Source organism: Bos javanicus, chromosome 4 (genome assembly GCF_032452875.1).
Source record: "Bos javanicus breed banteng chromosome 4, ARS-OSU_banteng_1.0, whole genome shotgun sequence".
Lineage (NCBI taxonomy): Eukaryota > Metazoa > Chordata > Mammalia > Artiodactyla > Bovidae > Bos > Bos javanicus.
The window spans coordinates 48,878,859-48,900,933 of NC_083871.1; the positions used below are offsets into that span (position 1 = coordinate 48,878,859).

Genomic DNA, 22,075 nt, shown 5'->3' on the forward strand with positions numbered 1-22,075 from the left:
GACGGAAGGGTACACTCAGATTTTTTTCCTCCTTTAATGACTTGGTGGCATTATCAACTGAATGTGTAAATGCATAAGCAATTGGCTGATTTAGGGATGGAGGGAGGAAATACTGAGCTCAGTTTTGGACACAAGTTGGAAGGACTTATGGGGAAACCCACATGGGCTCTCTAGCAGGGACTGAGGGCCTCACAGTTGTAGTTTCTAACACATTTTAACTAAGTATGATTGTCTTTGGCTTTTAAGAGAGAAGATGAAGCCAAATGAGTCACTGAGATCCCAGAGGACAGTTCATAGAGTAAGGAATACCATTTTCATGTCATACAGAAGAGGAGCCCTTGGCGGATTAAGAGGAGTAGGCTTCCCTGGTGGCTCAGAGGTTAAAGCGTCTGCCTCCAATGCCAGAGACCCGGGTTTGATCCTTGGGTCAGGAAGATCCCCTGGAGAAGGAAATGGTAACCCACTCCAGTATTCTTGCCTGGAAAATCCCATGGACAGAGAAGCCTAGTAGGCTACAGTCCATGGGGTCGCAAAGAGTCGGACACGACTGAGCGACTTCACTTTCACTTTCACTTCAGTACTAATTTAGTAGATGTCACGTGCTGGATACTGTGCTTTGGGTTTCACAGGTAACCATGCCACTGAAAACTCAATTGTTCCTTCCTCTAAGAATTAAGAGAATCTCTAACTTACTGATGTGGAATTTAAAGTAATTTATAGACAGGGAAACTAAAGTCAAGTTAAGGTTATCCAAAGCCATCAAGTGGAAAAGCTGGGATTTTCTAGGTGCATTTGACTCCAGTGAGCTTTTGGTTATTCTTTGCCACTGGGCAGAGAAGTAAGAAGAGATCCTGGAATATAGTGAAAATAAATAGACAGGAGATTTCAAGAAGGAAGGGCAAGTTTTCTACACAGTATGAAGGAGTGAGTGCCTAACTACAGATCCTCCTATATATAATTGTGGAAAAATACCAAAAACAAAACAAAAAACCTACTGGAGGCTTCTGGAGATGGAAAAAAAAAAAAAGCAAGTAGTTTTAGAGGAGTGTGGAAATATATAACAATCAGAAGGGAGTGAGTTTTCCTTTTTTTGTGCCTCTGCAATGACAGTGACTAGTCATGGTAGTGGCAAGCCTAGGTGGCTAAAATGCTGAGAGAAAATCAAACCAAACCTTTCAGGTCTTTCAGGTCAAAGGAACATGGGAAGGGGCCGTGGTTCAACCAGGGTTGCTGAGAGTAAGGGGGGAACTTCAGAGAGGAGACAGCCACAGAAGAAACAAGCCTATTTTTCCACGTGTGAACTCAGCACTAGTCTTCAGCTGATTCAACCATGTGTGTGCAAAGCAAACAAGTGGCTTGCAACTAAGGCTTAAAGAACTGAGATCTTCAACATGGCCAACTGCAGATCTGAAAGTGTACAATCTGAGTCTCAACAAGCTACTTATCTGCTAAAGAAATGGTCAACATGTTTATAGGAGCAATATATAAAAATACTGAGTCTACAAAACATAATGTTTACATTGTCTAGGATATATTAAAATGACTAAATAACAAAAAGCTAGGAGACGGTTGGATGGCATCACCAACTCGATGGACTTGAGTTTGAGCAAGCTCTGGGAGCTGGTGAAGGACAGGGAAGCCTGGTGGGCTGCAGTCTATGGGGTTCAGACACGACTGAGTGACTGAACTGAACTGAGGAGATGTTATCAATTCTAAAGGGAAAAGACAATCAATAGTTGCCAATTCTGAAATGATCCACTCTACAGTTATCAGGCAAGAACCTCAATGAGATAAAGAAAAAAATGCCCATCATAAATAACAGGAAATCTCAACAGAATGATTCAAAATGTAAAAAAGAACCAACATGGAAATTTTAAAATAAAAAACGGATACCCCATGCAAGTAGATGTAAATATACTTCAATTAATGCAAAGTTTCTATATTTACATGACACGGTACAATATTAACTCTAAAAGACTGTGGGAAGTTAAGAATGCACATATCCACAGAAGAACAATGGGAAAAAAAATCACAAAGAGATATAGACATAGATTTAAGAAATAAATTTAAGTGAAATTCAAAAAAATGACAATCAATCCAAAAGGTGGCAGAAAAGGAGGAAAAGAGGAAATAAGAAAACAAAGGGAGCAAACAAAAAACAATAAAACTATACACCTAAATAAAACCTTATTGATAATTGTATTATGTTAACAGACTAAACACTCCAATTCAAAGGCAGACATTATGGGAACAGACAAAGGCAAAACCCAACTCTATACTCTCTACAAGAAATGCATTTAAAAACTAAAGACACAGAGGAGCTGAAAGTAAATGGACAAAAGAAGATACATCTTCTGTAAACATTAAGAATAAAAAGATTGGAGTAATTTATTATCAGATAAAATAATGCATGATAATAAGTATTAACAAAGCCAAAGAAGGATATCTCATAATGACAAAAGGGTCAGTTCATCAGAAGGCATAAAAATGATAAATACTTACAGAAAAGAGCCTCAGCACAATTAGTTACATAGCTTCAAAACTGAAGAGTCAAGAATCAACAGAATGGAAGGGAGATAAAAGCAAGTCCACAATCATGGAAAATTGTAACTCCTATCTTTCAGCAAGTGATAGAACCACTATCAAAATATCAGTAGAGGCACATGAAATCTGAACACATCACTACACTTTGACTTAACAGATATTTACAAACATGATACTAAACAACTGAGGATTACAAGTTTTTATCAAGCATACATGGTTCATTCACCAAGACAGACCACATGCTAGACCATAATACTTAATAAATTCAAAAGGACTGAAATCATACAGAGTATGTTTCCTGATGATAACAGAATTAAATCAGAAATCAATATCACAAATCAACTATATTTCAATAAAAAAGTGATAAGCAAGAAAAAAGAAATCAGTAAGATATCTAGAAATACCGCAAATAATCAGAAAATTTTTTAAATGAATCGAAGAAATCACAAAGGAAATAAAAAATATTTCAAAATGAATGAAGATAAAAGCATGCCATATGAAAATTAAAGTTCAAGAGAAGTTTACAACTTTAAATTTAGAGGATAGGAGGGGTCTAAAAATCAATGGTATATGGTCTCCAAAAAACAAACAACAAAAGGCAAAGAAAATTCAAAATAAGAAGGAAATTAAAAAATCTAAAATCAGAAATCAGGGAAATAGAAAGACAAACAGTAGATAAAATTAATAAAGCCCAAAGATGTTTCTTTAAAAAGATTATGAAATTGGTAAACCCATGACTAAACTGATTGTAAAAAGATAAGAGAACAGAAATCATCAGTAAGAAAAAGAGGTTATCACTTATAGGTCGTATAGACTTTAACTAGACAGAGAATATCATATACAGCTTTATTCTGACAAATTAGGTAATTTAGATGAACAGACAAATACCTAAGAAAGAATCAAAGAATCAAAGCTCAATCCAGAAAAAAAAAAAAAGATTATCTGAATAGCCCTCTATTAAACAAATTAAATTTGTAGTTATAAACTTCCTATGAAAAAAACCTACAGGCCCAGATGGCTTCACTGGAGAACTGTATTAAGCATTTAAGGAGAAAACAATACAAATTCTACACAAATTCTTTCAGAAAATAGAAAAGGAGGAAACAGTTTCAAAACCAGACAAAGAATTACAAAAAAGAAACCTATATACCAATATCACTTATGAATACAGATACAAACATCTTCAACACTTATAAGTAAATCAAATCCAGAAAGAAATACATTAAGGGGGTAATACATCATGATCGAGGTTGGTTTGATATTTGAAAATAAATTCAGTATTTTATTAATAGAATAAAGAGGTAAAACCATGTGATCATTTTAAACAGAAAAGGCTGTTTGATGAAACACCACTTATAACTTTAAAAAATCTCATTAAATCAGGAATAAAAAAGAAACTGTTTAATCTGATAAAAGCCATCTGAGAAGATATCCTACTTCAAATAGTAAAATAAATACTCAGTGCTTTTCCCTACGTGAGAAAGAAGCAGACAAGTCCACTCTCATCAGTTCTAGGCAACGTGGTGCTAGGTGTTCTAGCAGGTGAAAAAAGCGTGGAAAGCAGGCATCAAGATCAGAAAGGAAGAAATAAAACTGCCTCTGTCTGTATTATAGTATGATGGTGTAGTCAGAGAACTTTACAGTCAGGCGAGGTTTCCAACTCATGGAAAACATAAAACAGAGAAGACAGCATTATGGAGAATGCCTTCATGGAAAGGATGGGCACAGGACTGATAACTGCCAGAGGAAACTGAGAAAGGATGTTAGATTATATTTCACAAGCTCTTTACAAAACAGTGCTTTTTTGGTAAGGGAAGTACTTACCTAAAATAACTAAGATTACAAAAATACTGAAGTCCTGACAATACAAAATATCTCAATATAAAGAATATCAAACCCACACAATAAAAACTTATATAAACTTAGTAATATATTCACTATCTGTGCAAGATGATCTCAGTAATAAATGGATCAGAACTACTGGCCTAAGGTGTTTAAAGCTACTTATAGCTGAGGTGGTTATAATGAAATGACTGTAAATGTATAATCATTAATTATGTCATTGATGACATAGGAGTTAATGCTGATAATATGAGATGATGAACTTTGAACCTAAAATAACATTTAATTTTGGATAAAATCTCAACAAGGTAGAGAAGACTACTATGTGTCTTTATGTTCTGTAATAAGTAAAAAAGTATGTTTAATATCTTTTCCATCAAATAATAAAAGCATGGAGATTTTTGGTTCTTGGGTTGCGTTTATGCATCATAACATCCTAAATCAAAGTGACGTAGTAAGCTTCCTACAGTCTTAGGAAAATTCAAGATTCTCTTTTTCCCTTTGAGTCAGATGATTCTGTTTGTTCTTCACTTATTATGCCATAAAGATTTTTAATGAAATTTAATTAAAAAGCAAGGTCAAAACTGTTTCACTGAGGTCTGTTAACATAAGCAATTCAGTCCGTACTTGGCAGGGTCACTGCAGGAAGGCTTTGGACTGACTGCATCTTCTCTTACTCTTCTCAAGGCAAAACTTACGTTAGTACATTAAAAAGTGGGAATGTGCGCTGGCGTCATACCTTACAGGTACACAGAAGAGTTTCCCAGCCTTGGCATTATTGAGATGTGGGGCCTGGTAATTCTGTGTTATGAGGGACTGTGCACTGCAGAATGCGTGACAGAATCCCTGGCACGAGAGGCCAGTAGCACCCTGCTCCCGGTCATGATGATCAAAAATGTTTCCAGATATTGCTCAATGCCCCGAGGGGACAAAATTGCCTTGATGGAGAACCACTGCTTTGCTGGGATAATACCGGGCAGCACTGCCCTAAGACACAGTGAATATTTATAAGACTCTTGCTTCTCTTGCTTATGATACAATTATCATAACTGGAACACAATCTGTAGACACCAACAGGGTCTATTTTTAAATTCTAGAAAATATAAACACACAAGTAGCCTCTCTCTTTAGGATAATCATCAACATGCTACTTTTGGCATATGGAGAAGATTCTGAATTATTTTTAAATGTGACATCTCCCACTCATCCAAACAATTCTAAAACTGACTCTGATCTACAGAGTCAAAGATTAAATTAAATTCTTTTACCTTTAGGGCTGAAATTATAGTTTGCTCAGCTGCTGGTGGGAATGAGCTCTGACTGGAAACCACCTAGAACAAATCCAGTTATATTTTGAGAAAGTTATCTATTTTTATAAATACTAATTTTGATCATAACATGATAAAGCTGTTTTCACATTATCATTACTTTAGAGTAGCATCTCATACGTGTTTCAAAAGTCCATTAGTATGCAGTAGGTAGGATAGGTTTTTAAATGTTTTCCTGTATAAAGCAATTATCTACTTGAAATAATTAAAACATTAAGAATTTTAAAAGCTAGCTTTCCTTAATGATATAGTTTTAACTTGAAAAGATCAGTTTAAAGCCATATTTATTTATTTTAAAAAAATCACTTTTTCTAAGTTGACTATAATGTCAAATATTTCCCTTTCTACAAATCAATACCAACACTATGAAAATTCTGAAAGTATCAACAAAGACATTTAAATCAGGCTAATACAACTTTTCATTGCTTGTGAGTCTGCAGAGTAATAATGAAAGGAAATGGAAAATATGTATTCTTTTTATTTACTTTTGTTATTTACTTTTCTGACATTTACCTGTTAATAACTCTTTAAAAATATATTTTGTTTAGTGTACCAAATACACAGTTTGGAAACCCCTAATTGATCAAAATGACTTGCTCAAAAATTTAAGTAAATGGAAAATACACTTACAAGCAAGTCATTACAAATATTCTAAAATACCATCTAGCATATAAAAGCTCATACTTGAGCAACCTTGAGTACCTCATGCATTTTATTTTTTATTTTTTTTCAAGAAATACGTTTATTATTCTTATATTCTGACATGTTCTATAGTTGCCTCTGGATTTTTTTCTTTTTCTTTCCCTCCTCCCCCTTTTCCCTCTATGTTGTTGCAGTTGTTGATTTTATTAGTACTATTAAATCTATTTAAGTTTTAAACTAACTGTACAGGCAAATAATAAAGGCCAGGAACAAAGACTGTTTAGAAAGAGTTCAGTCCTCAGCTTAGTTTACAATCACATTTTCACTGTATTCCTTGGCAAAAAACTAAATAATAATTCATGATTGTCTAAATTCGAGGCAAGAAGATAGAACTTGAAATTAAGTCAATAGAGCTTAATTAAAATAAAGGTTACCTTTGTTACTGATTGGTGCAACTTATATAGTGAATTTACTACTGCCACATTTCTTCTCTGTCCTTCGGTAAGAGGTCCAATCACCTGACTTGCATCCCCTTGTGTGGAGAGCTGTAAGAATTCAACACAAAAAGATATTACCAAAATGACAGCTCATATTTAACTGGGGGGAAGTTTATGGTCCTCTGACAAAGCGAATGTTAACTGAAAATATTCAAGTCAAGCTCTGCACCTCAGGCATAGCCAGGAATCTCTGTAGAGATAACATGATGAGCCTAGAAGCCTAATTAGTCTCACACAGGAACACCCTTCATCAGTCCTTCATAGCTGGTGGACTCCTCAGGCAAGTGTGACCAAAAAGTCCAGGATGTGCTGTTATTCTGATACATCAGCATAGTGTTTCTGAGGAACACCTTCTGCCAGCCATCTTTTTTTCTATTCAAAAACTCAGGGAAAAAAACCCATCCCCCCAAAAAAAGAAAAAAGAAAGGAGAGAGGGTGGGAGTAATAAAAATAAACCTACATCCTATTTGACATTTGACAGTCATAATAGTCTAATGAAATGAGAGATAAACAGAGAGCACTACACTCTTTATTTTGTAGATTAAAAAGAAAGTTGTGTACTATTATACTGTGTATGGATGATCAGTAGAAGTGGTACTAATACATGCATATTAGGGGAAAGGACATGAAATTTTTATCGAATCAAATCTAAAACTATTATAGTCCCATTTAAGAAAAAAGCCCACGTATAACCATTCTCATATTAATCATATTTTAATCCAATCCTCTTTAACAATTATTAAAGGTCAATTAAACTTGATTATGAAAATAAAACATGAGGAAATAAGTATATAGGTGGATACACATATCAAATACGAAAAACTGACCATTTAGGAAACAGACAAAACTAAGAGCATCTTCCCTTTGTTAAAATGAGACAAATAAAATATGAGTGAAAGAAATACTAGGTGTTCTACTCTCTTTGATACTCACACATACATTTTCAAAATTAAATTCAATTCCCACTTTTTCAATTCCTACTTATGGCAATAATATTTAATTTCAAAAATATAAAAACTCCAATTAGAATAAAGAGAATGATCCCTCATTAAAGTTTTAATCCATGATGATGGTTTAAGTCAACATAAAGCTTTCTGACATTAGGTTAAATAATTTCAACTTATTTTGCCTTTCCTCATGGACAAATAGTTACCAAATTATTATCAAGTTGTTTTCTAAACAGTCATTTGTAAGTTGGTGGGTTGAAAGAAAAAAAAATGTAGTATTTTCCCTATAGAAACCATGTTAAAAAATCAATGGTTAGACCTCAGATGAACTCACATAGTCCAGTTTAATCTACAGTGTGGTGAACTAAGACTAACAGAAGCCTGAGCTCCCAGAAGAAGGCAGATGATGGGCTCCACGCTATGGCGAGGGTGAGGGAAGGCACCCAAAACCACTGTGGAGACTTCAGTGGCAGTGGTATTAATGGTTACAATAGACTCAGGGGGTTAGATGCTAAATATGTATTTCATTATAACAGGCATTTAAAATCTGTGAGTTCTAGCTCTACACTTTTTTTTTTTTTTTCTTCCAATTTTATTTTATTTTTAAACTTTACATAATTGTATTAGTTTTGCCAAATATCAAAATGAATCCGCCACAGGTATACATGTGTTCCCCATCCCGAACCCTCCTCCCTCCTCCCTCCCCATACCATCCCTCTGGGCCGTCCCAGTGCACCAGCCCCAAGCATCCAGCATCATGCATCGAACCTGGACTGGCAACTCGCTTCTTACATGATATTTTACATGTTTCATTGCCATGTGTCCATAAGACTGTTCTATACATCAGTGTCTCTTTTGCTGTCTCGTACACCGGGTTATTGTTACCATCTTTCTAAATTCCATATATATGCGTTAGTATACTGTATTTATGTTTTTCCTTCTGGCTTACTTCACTCTGTATAATAGGCTCCAGTTTCATCCACCTCATTAGAACTGATTCAAATGTATTCTTTTTAATGGCTGAGTAATACTCCATTGTGTATATGTACCACAGCTTTCTTACCCATTCATCTGCTGATGGACATCTAGGTTGCTTCCATGTCTTGGCTATTATAAACAGTGCTGCGATGAACATTGGGGTACACGTGTGGTTTCCTCAGTGTGTATGCCCAGCAGTTTGCTGGATCATAAGGCAGTTCTATTTCCAGTTTTTTAAGGAATCTCCACACTGTTCTCCATAGTGGCTGTACTAGTTTGCATTCCCACCAACAGTGTAAGAGGGTTCCCTTTTCTCCACACCCTCTCCAGCATTTATTATTTGTAGACTTTTGGATCATTCTGACTGGTGTGAAATGGTACCTCATAGTGGTTTTGATTTGCATTTCTCTGATAATGAGTGATGTTGAGCATCTTTTCATGTGTTTGTTAGCCATCTGTATGTCTGGAGAAATGTCTATTTAGTTCTTTGGCCCATTTTTTGATTGGGTCGTTTATTTTTCTGGAGTTGAGCTGTAGGAGTTGCTTGTATATTTTTGAGATTAGTTGTTTGTCGGTTGCTTCATTTGCTATTATTTTCTCCCATTCTGAAGGCTGTCTTTTCACCTTGCTAATAGTTTCCTTTGATGTGCAGAAGCTTTTAAGGTTAATTAGGTCTACACTTTTAAAACTCCAATCTCTCTTGAGATTTTCTCCAAATAATTTTGAAATACTAACAAAGAAATGGGAAAAGAATTTCTCTGATGTTATCCTATTTCCACTTATTATATGTATTCCATATTTAATAAAGAGGCTCACTGCTAGTAATGGGTGGAGACCATTTTATTACTACTAAGAACTAATCATACTTACAGGGTTTAAAAACAGACAGAGGCCCACTTTACACCTATTAGGATGCTTTAACAAAAAAAGATAATAACAAATGTTGGCCATGAAATAGGAAACTCATATGCATTGATAGTAGGAATTTAAAATGGAGCAGAGGCTCTGGAAAACAGCCTGGCCATTCCTCAAAAGTAAACAGAAGTGAAAACATATCCAGCAATTCAACTCTTAGATATATATACACAAAGAAATAAAAAGTACATTCACACAAAAATGCGTACACAACTCTTCACAGAATCATTATTCCATAGCATAACAGTCTCAAAATGGAAACAACCCAAATGTCAACTCTAGATGGATAAATAAGATGTAGAATATCCATACAATGGAACATCCCTCAGCAAAAGAAAAAAAAAAAAATTAGTCCAACTAAAAATTAGTCCCTAGCTAAGAAGATCACCTGGGTTTCCCTCCAGCACCACTCCTGTCTAATCTTTTGGGGGAAAGTAATTTCAAACTTACAAAATGTTATAAAAATAAAAACAGTGTAAGGAACACACATTTATGCTTTACTCAGATTTACCTGTTGCTAACACTTTCTCTCATTTGCTTTATTATCCGTAGTCTCTTTCCCCCTTTCATACACATATACACACATGTGTGAGTATAATTTTTTTCTGAATCATACATACATTATGGCCCTTTGTCCCTAAGAATTTTTATTTCCTAAGCATAGTAGTATTCTATTATAAAAGCTCAGTTCAGTCATCAATTTCTTAAGCTCACAATGATACAATTCTTCTATCTGTAATCTGCCATGTTTTCAAGAAATTCTGGTTTCTTTTAGTGAGAAGTGGTATTAGAGACCAAGACCTGGGCCCTGGGTGTGTTTGTTGCTACTTACTGCTACAATAACTCTTAATTAATTCAATATTTTTTAAAAAATGATTATTTGAATACCCTGGACTCTTACTTAGGTCCTTGTCTTCTTCTCCATCAGGTTATAAGAGCTATATAGTAAATTCCCATATACTGATAAACTAGACTTCACAATTAACATTCTATAATTTGTTTTATATCACATGTGTGCATGCTAAATCATTTCAGTTGTGTCTGATTTTTGGCAACCCTATGGACAGTAGCCCGCCAAGCTCCTCTGTCCGTGGGATTCTCCAGGCAAGAATACTGGAGTGGATTGCTGTGCCCTCCTTCAGGGGATCTTCCAAACCCAGGAACTGAATCCATGTCTCAGGCACTGGAAGGCAGGTTCTTTACCACTTCCCTGGTGGCTCAGATGGTAAAAGTGTCTGCCTACAACTCAGGAGACCTGGGTTTGATCCCTGGGTTGGGAAGATCCCCTGGAGAAGGAAATGGCAACCCACTTCAGTACTCTTGCCTTGAAAATCCCATGGACGGAGGAGCCTGGTAGGCTACAAGTCCCTGGGGTCGCAAGGAGCTGGACACGACTGAGTGACTTCACTTTCACTTTTCTTTACCACGAGTGCCACCTGGGAAGTCCTTTATATCACATGCCTATCACCTATCCTCAACTCATTTTTTTAGACATCAGTATACTTCACCCCTAAACACTTTATGCATGCATATAATTAATTGGCATTCAATATTTACTTTCAGGTTTCTTTTTACTTTTAAGGTAAATTTATATAATGTAATGTAGACAGAGTGTCATTAGTTTTAATAAATTATTTTATTTGTGTAACACTAACCACATCATTCCAGGAGGGTCTTTCATCCCAATTTCCACTCAACACCACTCTTCTGGTTTGGTAAGTCTTAACTTTTAAGTGGGGCTACATTCACAGATAATATGGAAGGATACCTTTAATAAGTTCCAATATATGTGAATATATTTCACATATCAGCCAGTCTTTTACCAGTTCCTGCTACCTCCTGTGTATTCTTCTTGGTGAAAAATTTTATTTTTACTAACACATATTATTTTGAAAACCACCAAAAGTAATGAACAACTTTTTTCTAACATTTTATTATGAACACTTAAGACTTGTACAATGAACACCAATATACTAATTAGATTCTATAACAGCATTTTATAAACTTGCTTATCTTATTCATGTCTCTATGCATTTTATATATTTGATGCATCTCAAAACAACTTATAGGCATCATTATATTTGTTACCAATGACTTCATCTCATTGATCAGTTTTGTCTATTCTATATCTTTATATAAAGTTTTTGTGTATATAAGTATAAAGCTTCTTTCAGCATAGTATTACTGGTTTTCATCCATTTTTGTCCCTATCTATTGCTATGTCCTATTCCACTATATGAATTTACCTAATTTTATTTTACCCATTCTCTTACTGTTTCTAAAATGTTTGCAATAAAATGAATACTAGACTTTGGAGAAGGCAATGGCAACCCACTCCAGTACTCTTGCCTGGAAAATCCCATGGACGGAGGAGCCTGGTGGGCTGTAGTCCATGGGGTCCCTAGGAGTTGGACACGACTGAGCGACTTCACTTTCACTTTCATGCGTTGGAGAAGGAAATGGCAACCCACTCCAGTATTCTTGCCTGGAGAATCCCAGGGACGGAGGAGCCTGGTAGGTAGCCTGTTTAACTTGTAGGTGAAATGATCCTAAGACCGCCCTATGATCAATGACAGTTGAGGGCTACAAGTAAAAGAAAGAAAACTGACAATTCAAGAGATGAGTTGGATGAGAGCTTTAAATTTCTTTCAGATAATGTACTCTTTTGGGGAATTATAACGTTGGTGACTTAGAAGAATGTCTAAAAAGAACAAGAAAATATATTATAGATTAGTTATGAATTTCATACAGTTAAGTTACTTTCCAGATATTCTATTGTTCTAGTGTTCTTTTCATCTGTAATTTCTATTACTGCTAAGGATATGTCAAAGGTTCAGGATAACTTTTTTTTTTAATGTGGATTTGGTCATAATAATTTTAAATATTTCTTTGCAATCACATGTAAAACAAATGAGGAAAATATGTATTAGAATTTCACAGACTTAGAACAATGCAAAATGTATACTAATCTACAATGGTTCCTGAGTGAAAAAAAGTCAAAACATTTTTATATTAAATCAGATATTCTTAACAAAAACTTGAAACAAGTTCTGATGAACCTTCAGTTATAGTTACATCTACATTAGTTTTTCTGAAAGTGGTGAATATACTTGGATTACAATTGCCGAATTTAAAATTTAACGTGAAATTTATATTAAAACAAACTCTCAAATTCTCTCAAATTTGCTTTTTATCCAATTTTGTAGTTCACAGCACAAAAAAATTTTTTAATTACACACAAAAAGACAAATATCATATGCTATTGCTTATGTGGAATCCATAAAAAGGGTATAAAACTACAAAACAGAGGTAGAAAACAAACTTATAGTTACCAAGAAGAAAACGCAGGAGGGATAAAGTGGGAAACTGGGATTGACATAGAAACACTACTACATATAAATTAGACAACTAATAAACAGCTACTGTATAGCAAAAGGAGCTCTACTTGATGTTCTATAATGAATTGTAAGGAAAAGAATCTTAAAAGAGTGAATACTGGTATATAAGCAAAACTGATTTACTTTGCTGTACACCTGAAACAAACACAAAAACTATCAGATCAGATCAGATCAGTCGCTCAGTCGTGTCCAACTCTGCGACCCCATGAATCACAGCACGCCAGGCCTTATCCCAATAAATTTTTTTTTTTAAAAAGGAAAAAAAGGGTTCAGGATGGGGAGCATGTGTATATCTGAAATTAAATAAAATCTAAAAAAAAAAATAAATAAAACAACACAGAAAAAAAGACAAAAAAAAAAAAAAGGAAAAAAAAAACTCACAAAAGGCAAAGTATTATTACTACTGTTATTTTTAACAACAAAAAAAATGGAGTGTATAAAGGGCAAATATCTAGCTCTCAGACTGCCACTCCCCAATCCCACACAGAGAAGACGTCAGCAATTAACTGTGGTCCTGTTACAGCCTTGTAACACAATGTTCCAGCCAGTCACTACAGATCTCTTAGACACAGTAGATGAAATCTATCTGTAATCCCAGAGTGACATCATATCAGTTTTTCTGGACATATGGAAATGTGAGTCTAAGTGTATCCTATGGTTCATCTAAATACTTTTGAGGTCAAGAGATGCTGATGAGCAATATATTCTAAGAGTCTCAAAACTGCTGTGCCCCTTCATAGCCCACTATTAGAAATGCATCCTAAGAAAATAATAAAGCTGTATGCAAAAGATGATGTTATTTATAAAACAGAGAAACTAGAAAGCCCTACATGTCTAAGAACAAGAGAATAGTTGGGTATATCAGGCAGTTCACAAGCTGGAAAAAATAACAATGGAAGATGCTTACATTATAGTGTTAACTGTATAAAACAAACAAAAACAAAGATTTGTCTGTGTAGCAGTTTGCTCTCACAAACACACACACACACAAAAAAAAAACTGGAAAGAAATAAAGCAAAAATGTTAAACAGTAGTATGAGGGATTATATAATGTGTAAGGTTACCATATACTAGTAAAAGGCACTATGGAATTTCATAGAGTATCTAAAGCTTAATTTACAGAACACACTTCAAAATTGTCACACAATTTCCTTCATTGTAAAAATGAAAGATGTACAATTCCATTCCTGAAAGATTTAATATAATATGAGAAAATAAACTGCTTTGGTTACTGTTTACTTCCCCAGAAGGTTTTTGGGAAGATAATCTCATTTGATCTACTTATCTGTGACGCAGATTAAAATAACTAATTTTTATTTATACTTATCAAATGCTTTCATTATAATTACCTGGTTTACAGCAAAAAAGAATCATAATTAAATATCACTAAACTTATTATAACATGCCAATTATCTTATTAAAAATCTATACACAGATGCACATTCACAATTAAATTATCTAATATCCCTAATACTACATAGTTTTTAATATATTAGAAATTGTATTGCATTTGAAATTCAGAGATAGGACATGTTTCTGCAATGTTTACAGCAAAGGACAAACCCACAGGTTTACACAGCAATTCTTCATTTTCCTGGCATGTCAACCTAACTGAACTTGTTTGATGAATAAAATTAATTTTCTTAGGTGTTGAAACTATCAGAAAATATTTTCATGAAAATCTTGCTACACTGTCCATCAACACTTTCTGGTTTCATAAATAAGATGGGAGCATATACCTTAAGAAGGCAAATTCTACTTCCCCTTTCTGTATGTTCACTAGTGACTGGTATTTCTGTGCTATTACACATCTTTGTTTTAAAAGTGATTCTATCAGATCTTCATAGTGTCTATATGGCTGCTTGCCTCTTCACTCATTAACAGCTTTAGGCTATTACATCTTCTGAGATTTTGTGTTTCTTTTTCCTTTTAATTTAATGATTTAACAAATCCTTCTCTTACTCTTAAGATGTAAGTTGCCTCTTTTTGATCCTCTTTCCCCTCCTCTTGGTCTAATTTGCTTTAAATTGGGAAGCAAGAGGACAGACTACATGCAAACTGGGAGACTTCTCCATGAAGTAAGTTTATACTTTAGTGCATGAACACTGTGACATCAATTCTAGAAGTTCAGAGGATGGTTTTAGTTCTTTCCTAGTTCTTATATTTCAGACTACTGAATTTCTCAAATATTTGACTACTTGATTAAAAAAAAAAACAAACAATTGTTACTATACATCTGTTTAGCTAAAAATAAGGACAAGTCCGTTCAACTACAGAATAGATTCAATGGTAATGTTACATCGAGACATCAGACTAGAACGTCACACAGATCTGATAGTAAAGAAATGACAACTTGAGATGGGTTCCCTTTTGGGCAGTTAACATAAAACTAAAAAGCTGGAAGTCAAATCTTGTTTATATATGAGTAAAACCAGCACACAGGAATCAACCATAGCTTTGTAATTCATAGCTGCATTGCTCAGACACCCTGGATTACTTTAAGACCCTTTTACCAATCTACCTTTCTCATCAACCTCCTCTAGATCTGCTCCCATGCTCCTGTCCTTTAAGTCAAAACCTCCACCCAGCACATGGGATTTGGTAACTACAGCGGGTAGGGAAGACAAACACAATTTGCTAGGAATGGATCACTTGAAACTTTTACTTTATTTTTCTTCAAAGAACGTTATGCTTTTGAACAACAGATGGAGTTTCCACCTACCCATGCCCAATCACTGGCTCCTAAAGCACTGGCTTTGTTAATTAAATTTATAGTTATAAGTCTTTATATTTTTAATTCTTTGAAGAGAAAATGGTTTACTGTCAGTTATACTGAGCTTTTTCCATTTTCCAATAATAAATACTAAGACTAATTTATTAATTGACAGAAAACCTTTTTGAATATATAGAGAATAAGATCTCTTTGATTTACATGGTTCAGGTTTAGTACAGACTGAAATTCAAACCATAGACTTTCTAATAAAATGTATTACCTTCAGAGATACAAAAAACTAAAATTTCAGCATCCAACTATTAAGACCTAAGCCAGTCAATATGATTTTTAAAAATAATTAGTTGTTTATTTATTTGTATATTATAGACTAATACTTTCACAGTTTTTGAGAGATATAAAGTCTAATGTAATTAAACCTATAATCATTTATGCATTATTAATTTTCATAGCAAGAAATTCTTTATATGGTCTACAGATAACTTTCAATTTAACCGAAGTCTTAATAGTAAAAAATTGTATTACTGAGCTCCAAGCTAATGAGGCTCTCTCTGAACATTAATCTTTTTTTTTTCTTCCCCCCCTGAATATTAATCTTAATAGCAGTGTTTTTAATGTCAAACCAGAAAAAAAAAGATTAATTACCTGACTGAGGTAATTACATTTACTGTGATCAATGATACAGTTAGAATTCATCTTACTATGAACTTTCATATGACTTTTTGCTTTTTATTCTGTTTACTTTTCAGCATTTTACTGAACTGGTACTTGTCTTTATATCAATTTTTTCATCAATTATCTCTGAAGATACACATTCTATTTTTCCAGTGGCCATAATTAAACTGTTAAAATTCATGCTCAACTTAGGTCAAAGTATCTATACCTTTATAGTCCTCCTGAATAACACAAGCATTTTAGAATGCTTTCAAACTCATTATCTTTTCATCAGTATAAACTTTAAAGTGAATTTGTATTTTAGGGGTTTTGTTTCCATGTCCTGAACTAGTCACTATTGTTTCTCATTTTATGCAACTAAGGCTTAAATTTACCTATATATTTTCCAAGTGTGCTTACTATTCCTTCTTGCATTAAAAACCTTCCTTTAGAGTTAGATTTCCTCCTTCAGTGTTCAACCATTACAGGGCTTCCCTCTCACTCAGAGGGAAAACAATAAACAACAGAACTACTGTATGATTCAGCAATCTGAAGAAAATGCAATCACTATCTGGAAAAGACATATGCACCACAGTGTTCATTACAGCATTATTTACACTAGCCAAGACATGGAAACCACGTAAGGGTCCATGGACAAATGAATGGATAAAGGAAATGTGGTGCGTACATATAATGGAATATTATTCAACCACAAAAAAAGGAGGAAATCCTAACATGTATGACTACATGGATGGACTTTGAGGGCATTATGCTAAGTAAAATAAGTCAGATAGAGAAAAACAAATATTGCATGATTTCACTTATATGCAGAATCAAAAAACAAAACAAAACAAATTCACAGATAGAAAGAACAGATTGCTGGTTGCTAGAGATGAGGTGTAAGGGATGTGGTAAATGTAAAAACTTCCAGTTATAAAATAAGTAAGTCTAGGGATCTAATGTACACGAAGGAGACCACAGCTAACAAAACTGGATTGTATTAGTTCAGTTTAGTCGCTCAGTCCTGTCCGACTCTTTGCAAACCCATGGACTGGAGCACACCAGCCTTCCCTGTCCATCACCAACTCCCAGAGTTTACTCAGACTCAAGTCCATTGAGTCGGTGATGCCATCCAACCATCTCATCCTCTGTCGTCCCCTTCTCCTCCCACCTTCAGTCTTTCCCAGCATCAGGGTCTTTGCAAATGAGTCAGTTCTTAGCACCAAGTGACCACATTATTGGAGTTTTAGCTTCAGCATCAGTCCTTCCAATGAATATTCAGGACTGGTTTCCTTTAGGATGGACTGATTGGATCTCCTTGCAGTCCAAGGGACTCTCCAGAGTCTTTTCCAACACCACAGTTCAAAAGCATCAATTCTTTGGCGCTCAGCTTTCTTTATAGTCCAACTCTCACATCCATACATGACTACTGGAAAAACTACAGCTTTCACTAGATGGACCTTGGTCGGCAAAGTAATGTCTCTGCTTTTTAATATGCTGTCTAGGTTGGTCATAGCTTTTCTTCCAAGGAGCAAGTGTCTTTTAACTTCATGGCTGCACTCACCATCTGCAGTGATTTTGGAGCCCCAAAAAATAAAGTCTCTCACTGTTTCCACTGTTTCCCCATCTATTTCCCATGAAGTGATGGGACCAGATGCCATGATCTTAGTTTTCTGAATGTTGAGTTTTAAGCCAACTCTTTCACTCTCCCCTTTCACTTTCATCAAGAGGCTCTTTAGTTCTTTGCTCTCTGCCCTAAGGGTGGTGTCATATGCATATCTGAGGTTACTGATATTTCTCCCAGCAGTCTTATTTCCAGCTTCTGCTTCATCCAGTCCAGCATTTTGCATGATGTACTCTGCATAAAAGTTAAACAAGCAGGGTGACAATAAATAGCTTTGACGTACTCCCCCAATTTGGAAACAGTCTTTTCTCCATCTCCAGTTCTAACTGTTGCTTCTTGACCTGCAAATGGATTTCTCAGGAGGCAGATCAGGTGGTCTGGTATTCCCATCTCTTGAAGAATTTTCCACAGTTTGTTGTGATCCACACAGTCAAAGGCTTTGGCATATCAATAAAACAGAAGTAGATGTTTTCTGGAACTACTGCTTTTCAATGATCCAATGGATGTTGTCAATTTGATCTCTGATTCCTCTGGCTCTTCTAAATCCAGCTTGAACATCTGGAAGTTCACAGCTCACGTACTATTGAAGCCTGGCTTGGAGAATTTTGAGCATTACTTTGCTACCATGTGAGATGAGTACAATTGTGCAGTAGTTTGAGCATTCTTTGGCATTACCTTTCTTTGGAATTGGAATGAAAACTGACCTTTTCTGGTCCTGTGGCCACTGCTGAGTTTTTGAGATTTGCTGGCATACTGGGTGCAGCACTTTCACAGCATCATCTTTCAGGATTTGAAATAGCTCAACTGGAATTCCATCACCCCCACTAGCTTTGTTCGTAGTGATGCTTTCTAAGGCCCACTTGACTTTGCATTCCAGGATGTCTGGCTCTAGGTCAGTGATCACACCATCATGGTTATCTGATTCATGAAAATCTTTTTTGTATAGTTCTTCTGTGTATTCTTGCCACCTTTTCTGAATATCTTCTGCTTCTGTTAGGTCCATACCATTTCTGTCCTTTACTGTGACCATCTTTGCATGAAATGATCCCTTGGTATCTCTAACTTTCTTGAAGAGATCTCTAGTCTTTCCCATTCTGTTGTTTTCCTCTATTTCTTTGCACTGATCCCTGAGGAAGGCTTTCTTATCTGTCCTTGCTATTCTTGGAACTCTGCATTCAAATGGGTATATCTTTCCTTTTCTCCTTTGCCTTTAGCTTGTCTTCTTTTCTCAGCTATTTGTAAGGCCTCCTCAGATGATCGCTTTGCCTTTTTGTATTTCTTTTTCTTGGGGATGGTCTTGATCACTACCTCCTGTACAATGTCATGAACCTCCATCCATAGTTCTTCAGGCACTCTATCAGATCTAATCCCTTGAATCTATTTGTCACTTCCACTATATAATCGTAAGGGATTTGATTTAGGTCATACATGAATGTGGCGAGTTTTTTGTTGCTAAAAGAGTAAATCTTGAAAGTTCCCATCACAAGAAAAAAAAATTACATCCTTCTCCTTAAAATAACATGAACAGTACGAAAAGGCAAAATGATAGGATACTGAAAGAGAAACTCCCCAGGTCAGTAGGTGCCCAACATGCTACTGGAGATCAGTGGAGAAATAACTCCAGAAAGAATGAAGGGATGGAGCCAAAGCAAAAACAATACCCAGCTGTGGATGTGACTGGTGTTAAAAGCAAGGTCCGATGCTGTAAAGAGCAATATTGCATAGGAACCTGGAATGTCAGGTCCATGAATCAAGGCAAATTGGAAGTGGTCAAACAAGAGATGGCAAGAGTGAATGTCGACATTCTAGGAATCAGAGAACTGAAATGGACTGGAATGGGTGAGTTTAACTCAGATGACCATTATATCTACTATTGCAGGCAGGAATCCATCAGAAGAAATGGAGTGGCCCTCATGGTCAACGAAAGAGTCCAAAATGCAGTACTTGGATGCAATCTCAAAAACGACAGAATGATCTCTGTTCGTTTCCAAGGCAAACCATTCAATATCACAGTAATCCAAGTCTATGCCCCAACCAGTAACGCTGAAGAAGCTGAAGTTGAACAATTCTATGAAGACCTACAGACCTTTCAGAACACCCAAAAAAGATGTCCTTTTCATTATAGGGGACTGGAATGCAAAAGTAGAAAGTCAAGAAACACCTGAAGTAACAGGCAAATTTGGCCTTGGAAGACGGAATGAAGCAGGGCAAAGACTGATAGAGTTTTCCAAGACAATGCACTGGTCATAACAAACACCCTCTTCCAACAACACAAGAGAAGACTCTATACATGGACATCACCAGATGGTCAACACCGAAATCAGACTGATTATATTCTTTGCAGCCAAAGATGGAGAAGCTCTATACAGTCAGCAAAAACAAGACCAGGAGCTGACTGTGGCTCAGACCATGAACTCCTTATTGCCAAATTCAGATTTAAATTGAACAAAGTAGGGAAAACCACTAGACCATTCAGGTATGACCTAAATCAAATCCCTTATGATTATACAGTGGAAGTGAGAAATAGATTTAAGGGCCTAGATCTGATAGATAGAGTGCCTGATGAACTATGGAATGAGGTTTGTGACACTGTAGAGGAGACAGGGATCAAGACCATTCCCATAGAAAAGAAATGCAAAAAAGCAAAATGGCTGTCTGGGAAGGCCTTACAAATAGCTGTGAAAAGAAGAGAAGTGAAAAGCAAAGGAAAAAAGGAAAGATATAAATATCTGAATGCAGAGTTCCAAAGAATAGCAAGAAGAGATAAGAAAGCCTTCTTCAGCGATCAATGCAAAGAAATAGAGAAAAACAACAGAATGGGAAAGACTAGGGATCTCTTCAAGAAAATCAGAGTTACCAAAGGAACATTTCATGCAAAGATGGGCTCGATAAAGGACAGAAATGGTATGGACCTAACAGAAGCAGAAGATATTAAGAAGAGGTGGCAAGAATACACAGAAGAACGGTACAAAAAAGATCTTCACTACCCAGATAATCACGATGGTGTGATCACTCACCTAGAGCCAGACATCTTAGAATATGAAGTCAAGTGGGCCTTAGAAAGTATCACTACGAACAAAGCTAGTGGAGGTGATGGAATTCCAGTTGAGCTATTCCAAATCCTGAAAGATGATGCCGTGAAAATGTGCAACTCAATATGCCAGCAAATTTGGAAAACTCAGCAGTGGCCACAGGACTGGAAAAGGTCAGTTTTAATTCTAATCCCAAAGAAAGGCAATGCCAAAGAATGCTCAAACTACTGCACCATTGCACTCATCTCACACGCTAGTAAAGTAATGCTCAAAATTCTCCAAGCCAGGCTTCAGCAATATGTGAACCGTGAACTTCCTGATGTTCAAGCTGGTTTTAGAAAAGGCAGAGGAACCAGAGATCAAATTGCCAACATCTGCTGGATCATGGAAAAAGCAAGAGAGTTCCAGAAAAACATCTATTTCTGCTTTATTGACTATGCCAAAGCCTTTGACTGTGTGGATCACAATCAACTGCGGAAAATTCTTCGAGATGGGAATGAATACCAGACCACCTGATCTGCCTCTTGAGAAATTTGTATGCAGGTCAGGAAGCAACAGTTAGAACTGGACATGGAACAACAGACTGGTTCCAAATAGGAAAAGGAGTTCGTCAAGGCTGTATATTGTCACCCTGCTTATTTAACTTATATGCAGAGTACATCATGAGAAACACTGGGCTGGAAGAAGCACAAGCTGAAATCAAGATTGCTGGGAGAAATCTCAATAACCTCAGATATGCAGATGACACCACCCTTAGGGCAGAAAGTGAAGAGGAACTCAAAAGCCTCTTGATGAAAGTGAAAGTGGAGAGTGAAAAAGTTGGCTTAAAGCTCAACATTCAGAAAAAGAAGATCATGGCATCCGGTCCCACCACTTCATGGGAAATAGATGGGGAAACAGTGGAAACAGTGTCAGACTTTATTTTTCTGGGCTCCAAAATCAC

The 22,075-nt window shown here is 35.7% G+C and overlaps 1 protein-coding gene across 3 annotated transcripts in view; it reads right to left on the reverse strand.

Annotated features, from left to right (window-relative positions):
- Positions 1–22,075, reverse strand: part of COG5 (component of oligomeric golgi complex 5) — a 285,624-nt gene that overhangs the window by 41,703 nt on the left and 221,846 nt on the right. For all 3 annotated transcript variants that reach the window (XM_061413970.1, XM_061413972.1, XM_061413971.1), the window contains 2 exons: positions 6,791–6,901; positions 5,655–5,717 (listed from right to left, as the gene is read on the reverse strand). In XM_061413970.1, coding sequence (XP_061269954.1) covers positions 5,655–5,717; positions 6,791–6,901 — 174 coding nt within the window. The remainder of the gene's footprint in view (positions 1–5,654; positions 5,718–6,790; positions 6,902–22,075) is intronic.